This window comes from Triticum urartu, chromosome 4A (assembly GCF_056163025.1).
Source record: "Triticum urartu cultivar PI428250 chromosome 4A, HENAU_Tu73, whole genome shotgun sequence".
Taxonomy (NCBI): Eukaryota; Viridiplantae; Streptophyta; class Magnoliopsida; order Poales; family Poaceae; genus Triticum; species Triticum urartu.
The window spans coordinates 125084272-125092466 of NC_141876.1; the positions used below are offsets into that span (position 1 = coordinate 125084272).

General features: G+C 45.6%; 1 protein-coding gene and 1 pseudogene across 1 annotated transcript; one reads left to right on the forward strand and one right to left on the reverse strand.

Annotated features, from left to right (window-relative positions):
• Positions 1-2179: 2179 nt before the first annotated feature.
• LOC147975079 (uncharacterized) lies at positions 2180-4405 on the reverse strand (annotated as a pseudogene).
• A 569-nt stretch (positions 4406-4974) lies between these two features.
• LOC147975080 (uncharacterized) lies at positions 4975-6095 on the forward strand. Its single transcript, XM_087520262.1, has one exon. It carries the CDS (start codon positions 5073-5075, stop codon positions 6093-6095), a length of 1023 nt encoding a protein of 340 aa, XP_087376388.1. The 5' UTR covers positions 4975-5072.
• Positions 6096-8195: the final 2100 nt, after the last annotated feature.

The following is an 8195-nucleotide window of genomic DNA, read 5'->3' on the forward strand; positions in this document are numbered from 1 at the left end:
GAGCACTGGGAGATGATCAGCACCAGAAAGGATAGATCAATTGCAGCTTTTATCCAGGAGTTAAACCAGCACATTCGACAACAGGAGAACCAGATGTGCGCCGACATGATAGATCTGAAGAAGGCTAAGACAAGAATCAAGGAGCTGGAGGAAGAACTCACGGCTACACGTGAAGATTATGAAGAGGAAATTGAAGTATTGGTGGATAAGAATGCCGACCTAACTATGAAGCTAGCAGTATTTATGGGAGACCCTACACCAGTAGATGAAGACGAAGAACCCAAGGAGATTAGCCCGGAAGACTACATCATCATCGACGACACAGACTCGGACCCAGATGAAAACGATGATGACTATGTTGATGAAGCTGGAGCAGATATCATGGAGTCTGCAACCGAAGAATATTTCTAGTAGACCACCTCATCAGTAGTAGTAGTCCACCATGTAAATATAATAGTCCGAGCACTTTTGCGATAGTTAGATCGATTGTATGCCCTTGTTTGATTGAATGAAGTGAATTGTTTGCTTTTGCCTCATGTGCATATGGGTAGTGTTTTCTCTTTAGTCCCCCTCTATTCTTACATCTCATCTTTTCTAAACCCTCAGATGCCTCCGAGACGTGACCCCGGATTTACCTTTCCACCGGAGCTCACCCAGTTGATCCAGCAGCAGAACACTTTGATGCAGTTGCTAGTCCAGAATCAAATCAGGGGAACAACAATAACCCACCACCACCACCACCTGTTGATCACTTAGCCCGTTTCCTTAGGCTAAATCCACCGGTGTTTTCCAGTAGCACCGAGCCGATAGTAGCAGATGATTGGCTCCGCAAGACAGCTAGAGAGCTGACCACAGCAGGATGCACGGATGCGGAGAAGGAGAAGTTTGCCGCACATCAGCTTGAAGGACCCGCAGCATCATGGTGGGAGAATTTCACAGCCACTTTCCCTGTCGACACTGTCACATGGGACCATTTTCAGCAGGCCTTTCGTACTGCCCATGTTTCAGCAGGAGCTATGGCCATGAAGAAGCGTGAGTTTCGCAACTTGCGCTAAGGAGGACGAAGCCACCTGGGAACGAGAGGAAGATTTTCTCAAGGACCACCCTCACCTATTTTCTAGCCAACCCGAATCTTGAGGGCGAGATTCATCTTAAGGGGGGTAGGTTTGTAACATCCCAAATTTTCAATTTGGAATGTTATACATTAGATCATCTATGCATATCATATTTTAATTTTTGCATTTAGGTAGATCCTAGAAATTCTACGCAACTCAAGGACCCACGGAGAGAGTTGGGGATTTCATTATTTTCATATTTGAGTTTTCTCAAATTTTGAGAATAGGATAATTTGATTTTGTTATTTTGTCGTCAATTATTTCTATTACAAAAATATGAGAGAGGGAATAAAATGACTTCCCCAAAATAAAGAAATATTGAGGAATTAATAATAAAATCAAATAAGATTTTATTTCGGAGTTTTTCATTATTTTATTTGAATTTAGAAAAATGTGCGTTTTTCAAAATTGCATTTAGGCCCCAAATAAATGTTCACCTTGTGCGGCTTGATTTTAGAAGCCCGGAAAAATTTATTTCGGGATTTTTGGAGTCCGTTTAGTATTTCTTTTTATTTTTTTTCTGCATGTAATTATTTAAAAATAAACGAACCGACCTAGGGGTCGTGTCCGACCCGGACTCCCGGCCCGCTAGGCTTTATAAGCCGGGTGGGGGGGGAGCCCAGCCAGCCTCAGCCCACGCCCCCCCGAACCCTAGCCAGCGCCACCCCGCCGCCGCCACCGCCGCCGCCGCCGCCGCCCCTCCGCCCGCCGCCGCAGCCGCCGCCGCGCCGCCCGCCGCCGTCGCCGCCTCACGCCGCCCGAGGTGCGCCTCGGTATCCATGCCGGGTTTTTTTTCCGAAAAACCGTCCGGTTTTTCCGTCGGTTTTTTTAGATTCAGTTTATTTATAGATCGGTTTTTCCGATTTATTTAATTAGCGAGCGTTCGTCCGTTTGTTCGTTCTAGTGAACGTTCGTCGTTTTTTTCTCGGATTTAATCCGCGATTTTTCTGATCACGATTCCTGATCCGATTTTCTTTTTAGTACTCCCTCCTTCCCAAAAAACATGTCGCGGGCGTAGTTCACTGGTAATTTTGCAAAAAAACCCTCGTGGTTTCAAAAGCGTTTCAAACAAGTCCCTCCACCCCGTCTTCTTCCTCTGCCCGTCGCCAGGGGCCGGCGCCGCCCAACTGCGTGATTCGCCAGGGGCCGGCGAGCCCAGTTGAGCTCCTCCGCCATCGCCAAGTACATGCTCTCGCCGCCATCGGTAGTTACCTCCTCCACCGCCGCAGCCCAGACCTGCGCCGCCGCGGTCCCCTCCCGCTGCGATTACCTGCGGGCGTCGCCGGAATCTCCCGCTACGTCTTCTTCGAGGCCGTGCGCGTCCCTCCTCGAGCTCCCCCGCATCCTCCTGAAGCCCGCGCACATCCTCCTCGTCCTCCCGCGCATCCTCTTCGAGCTCCGGCGCATGCGCCGTCGTGATCCCCTACCGGCGTCGCCGGAGCCTGCCTCCATGTTCCGGTGGACCAGGAGCTCGCGCACGTGATCCTCGATCTCCAGCGCGACCTCGTCGATCTCCCACGCCCGCGCACCCGTGCTGCTCCTTCTCCCCTGCCGACGCACCCGTGCGGCTGCTTCTCCCCTGTCGCCGGTGGTCTCTGCCCATGCTGTTGCTGCTCCACTGACCCTGCCCATGCTGCCGCTGCTCCACTGACCCTGCCCGTGCTGCTGCTGCTGCACTGAGCTGCCCGTGTTGCTGCTCCTTGACCCTGCCCGTGCTGCTGTTGCTGCTAGTCTGCACCCTGAAGAAGGTACAGTAAAACTGTGTGATGGTGATGTAAAACTTCAATTGGTACTTCTACTTATGATGGTGATGTAAAACTGTGTGTGACAAATGGAGTAGAAAAATACTTCTGCTTATGGTGAAGTAGAGTAGCATCTTGATCCAATTGACAAATGGAGGAGAAAAATACTCCTATCCAAATGAAGAAATCTACTGAATTCTTGTAAAAATGTCTACTGAATTTGCTCCATGTTCTAAATAGAGTACTCCTATAGTAAAGATGCTTCAAGATGGCCCTCTATAAATTTGTCACAAAAGGTATAGGCTAGAGTTCAGACCTCCCAGCCTTTTGCATATTTTGTTATTCAAGGGATGCACCAATATCAGGAGGTCTGCAATTTGAGGCTAAAAGTTTCAGAGATGAAAAGTTGCTCTAATATCAGGAGCATTGAGCCTACATGAAAAATTAATGTCAATATCAGGAACTAATTCAAATATGTTGGACAATATAAGGAACTAATTACTGAAGCAAGGAAGTGTTAACTGAACTGAAACTAAATTACCATTTAAAATGACAAACTACTCCTAAGTGTGATGATTGCAACACAAAATCTGCTTCTGAACTGAAATCTAACTGAACTGAAATCTGCTCCTGCAGAGAGAAAAAAAAGCATCAGTTCAACCATGCCAAAGTATTTCCAAATCTGTTAAGCACTTGTCATGTCATAATCTTGGAGAAGGAAGAAGCAGTACATAGGAGATTCAGAACAGTAGCTAGGTAGATAGTCACAGTACACAAATTCATGCTTGTGTGTAAAAGTTCACCAGTAATCTCTTTGTGCTGCTGTAAACAAAGATTGCAAGAAGATCTCAATCTTACTGATTGTTGTTGCATGAGTATTATTGAGATCTTACTGATTGTTGTTTTTCTTCTTTTTCAGTTTATTTCCACTATATATACCCAGTCACCTAGGCAATACCAAAATGATAGAAAACCACTAATTTGGTTAGTTGAATTTGTTTCTGATAAGAATAAACCTAAAGAACAAGGAACTTCACTTTAACTAAAACTGAATTGTTAGAGGAGTATAACTTTTCTGCAATCCTCTATGTAATTTGAAAAGAGGCTCATTTGTTAGAGCAGAGTAAGCGTATTATTGACACTAGTGTACCTTGGAGAGGCCCTTGAGATGGGTCTTGCCCTATTCACAATGGGAATAAGGTCACAATGTTCTGAAATTAACAGGAGTTGTACCACAAACAGCAGCAGATCACTTAACAGCATTACATAAAGTTAAGCAAAATTAGTCATAAAAAATGAAGTTGATAAACTAATGACATAAACTTCAAAATTGGTCATGATGGATTGGAGTTCTTTCTGAAATGACAGGAGTTGGAAGTTTCATAAGAAATGAAATGGTGTTACAAGGGAGCAGCTTCATTTCTTAGTCATAACATTTCTTAGTCAGTAGTTCACATTTTTGTAATGCTTGCAATGCTCCTGTCATTCTACTCATTTTTTGTGTGTATATCCTTGTTATGGTACCATGATGTACTCATCTTTTGTCATTGATAGCAGGAGTATGGATTTGAACATGATGCCTCAAGAGGAAGACAATGAAGGTATTAATTTGAATTTGATGCCTCAAGAGGAGGAACCTCAAGTGGCAGAGAATGTAGTTATGGATTTGAACTTGATGCCTCAAGAGGAAGACGATGAAGATATGAACTGGATGCCTCAAGAAGATGAAGGGAAAGAGGATGAAGCTCAAGAAGAAGAGGATGAAGTTATGAATTGGATACTTCAAGAGAAGAGAAGAGAATTGTCAGATAAGGAGAGGCATGGTGTTTACTTTGCCTTGCTGGTAATCGAACTCAGAGATGGGTCTATTCAACCAGACGACAAGCTGCTAGTCTCAAACCCGTTGGACATAAGTGTACGATCTGTTGAAAGAATCTGGGAACAGGCTAAAAAGCAAATTGCCGATGGCAAAGAAGTAGATGTCTCAAGCAAGAAGCCAGGAAGGTCTGGCCAAAAGAGAAAGGAGCTGGATCTAGAGAGGACCTCAACAATCCCACTGAATAAAAGAAGAACAATTCGATCTCTGGCACGGTCTCTAGGTGTGGCCTGATCGACCCTACATAAGAGGTTCTAGTTGAATGAGCTCAACCGCATCACAAGCACCGTGAAGCCTCACCTCAAGCTAGAGAACAAGCTTGCGAGATTGAAATTTTGTATGTCCATGGTCGATGACAATTCGATCTCAACTTCTCGGGCTATGTTAAAACCAATGACGAATATGGTTCACATCGATGAGAAGTGGTTTGACATGACGAGAGTGAAGAATAGTTACTATGTACTTCCAGGAGAACCCGAACCGAAGCGCACCGTGTCAAACACTCACAGCATTTGGAAGGTGATGTTCCTAACAGCTGTTGCCAAGCCTCGATATAACAATGAGGGGGAGCTAACATTCGATGGGAAGATCGACATTTGGGCATTTGTCGAAGAGACTGAGGCAAAGCGAACAAGTCAAAACAGAACAAAGGGAACAAAAGTGTTGACATCAGTGAAAGTAACCAGGCCTGTGTGCAGAGATTATCTAATCAGTAAGGTTATCCCGGCAATTCAGGATAAGTGGCCTGACGATGATGAGGGAGCAACAATATTCATCCAACAGGATAACGCAAAGCCTCATGTCCTTCCCAATGATTTAGCTTTTCGAGAAGCTGTGGAACAAACTGATCTTGACATCCGATTGCTACAACAACCCCCAAATAGCCCTGAGTTAAATTGGTTGGACCTCTGCTTCCATAACTCTCTCCAGTCTCTAACCGACTGCAGATCACCTACAAACATCCAGGAACTGGTACAGGGTGTGGAAGAGGAATTCGAGAACTACGATCCTGACAAGTTGCACAGAAGCTTTATCACATTAGAAGCAGTTATGTTTGAAGTTATGAAAGACAAGGGAGGAAATCAATATAAGTTGCCCCACTTGCACAAGGATCGCTTTCAGAATGCTGGAATGGAAATAACTGGTGTATATTGCGATAGTCAGGTAGTTGTTGATACTAGGGCCATTATAGAAGAAATGGAAATTGCAATAGGAAAAGAAAATGAAAGGAAAGAATTGGCTAGAGAAGGGAAAAGAAAGAAAATTAAAGGGAAGGGAAGTGAAGTGAAGAAATGGCCAGAGAAAGGAAAAGAATGTAGCCAAGAGGGGACAAAGAGGCCCTTATGTCATGTAGTCAGGTAGTTGTTGATACCAAGTGCTCCTTGTGTATGTCTTGTGTAATCTTGTGTCAAAAGGGGACAAAGAGGCCATTATGTCATGTCCTTGTGTATGCCTTGTCTAATCCTTGTATATCAACTCCTCACTGGAATTTATTGGAATTTGGGTTATTTGGATTAATTGAATTATCTAGGTTATTTAGATTAACTGGATTAATTTGGATTATTTATATTAATTTGGGTTATTTGGATTTATTTGAATTGATTTTAGTTATTTGAATTAATTTAAAATATTTGGATTTATTTGAATAATTTGGATTAAAACTGAATTTGGGCTAACTTATAATCCAAATATAGATCTGATCAACAATAGAAAAATAGAACATGTACTGTCAATACAGGTTTGGACTTGTACTGTGAATAGAAAAAAATGAAGCAAAACTCTTGCAAATTTTCAGTTTCAAACTGGGACAACAATATAACATCAAGCAAAACTCTACCAATGTTCACTATTCATTGCTGGCTTGGTCAGATCACTTGCTTGTTGATATCACTTGATATCACTTGCTTGTTGCATTGCTACCGAGATTGATTATCTCTTGGCAAGCAAGGCCTTTGCTAATCTGTATGCTTGTCTAGTTATGTCATCCAATCTTTGGAAGACCCCATTTGCCTCTCCTGAATGAACTAGTGAAAGTAAGACCATGTCATATTTTTCCTGACTATAAACTGCTGTGTAATTGACATGTTCCATCAATTGTTAAGCTAGTCTTTGATTATAATCCTCAGGCTAGCAGAACTAAGTCTTTACATTTCATTATTTTTTAGAATGTCTGAACAACTGCAAGATACTCAATTGAACTACGCCGTCTGCAGATGCTGGATTTGAGGGCAACTGGTGTAAAAGAGCTACCATCCAATATTGTTAAGCTTACAAAATTGAGGTGTGTGCTTATTAACAGATCCAAAGAAGTGCCAGATAAGATTATTGGGAAACTACATGCTCTAGAGGCTGGTTAGTTGAATTTGTTTTTGATAAGAATAAACTTAAAGGAAAAGAAACTTCACTGGAACTAAAACTGAATTTGTGATACACACAACAAACATAACTTTTCTGCAATTCTCTGTGTAATTTGAAAAGAGGCTGATTTGTTAGAGCAGAGTAAACCTTGGAGAGGCCCTTGAGATTGGTCTTGCCATGTGCATCCTCCAGCACCAGGACCTCCTACTCCTTGGGCTACAGCAGATCGAAGAAGCAACACCAGCACTTCCATGCCACTTATCTGAAGAAGCAACACCAGCACTTACAGGACAAAGAATAGAGACAGAACCATGGTGGTCAGCAAGCAAGCAAGCACGCACCTCTCCTACATCCATCCCAATGCACTGGGTGTCAATGGCCGCCGCGAGCTCCATCCCCCTCCTTCCCGATCCCCACTCTCCCTCCCCGAGCGCGTCACCCCTGCAGCCTCCCGTCGCCCGCCTCCTCCCTTCCGCGCCGTGCCTCCCCGCGCTACCACCGGAGGGGCCAACTCCGGCGGCCTCGGCGCCCGCGCCAAGCTGCCGTCAGGTCCCACGTCGCCATCCAAGACCCCGCCGGCCTCCCCTACTTCTATTGCGCGGGAACGACGCATCGAGCGCCCGCCTACAGCCAAGCCGCCAAGGCCCTGCTCTGCCGTCCGCCACTCCGTCGACCCTGCCTCCATGGCCTTGCTGCCGCTGCCATCCCTCAACTCCTTCTCCAGCGAGCCCCGTGGCCGGTCTGCACCGCCCTTGCCGGACTCCATCCTTGCTCCGCCGCCACCACGCTCGACCCCAAGACATGAGGTTGTTGTTGGTGGTCCGGATCCAGTGCCTCCGGGGTCGCCGACGCCGGTTCCGACACAGTCGGAGCAGAGCGCGGCGGTAGCTGGGGAAATCGAACATTTTTATGACGAAGGGGGGAGCTTGGTGAGGCAGGTGAGTGGCAGCTGCGGCGGTGGAGCAGCAGGCAGCTGCAGCAGGGGAGTGGGGGAGCGGGGGAGCTGCGGCGGCGGGGACAGGGCAGCTGCGGCGGCGTGGAGGAACGAAGTTACGGCGGCGGGGAGCAGCGGAGCTGGGGATTCTGTCGGAGGAGCAAGACGAG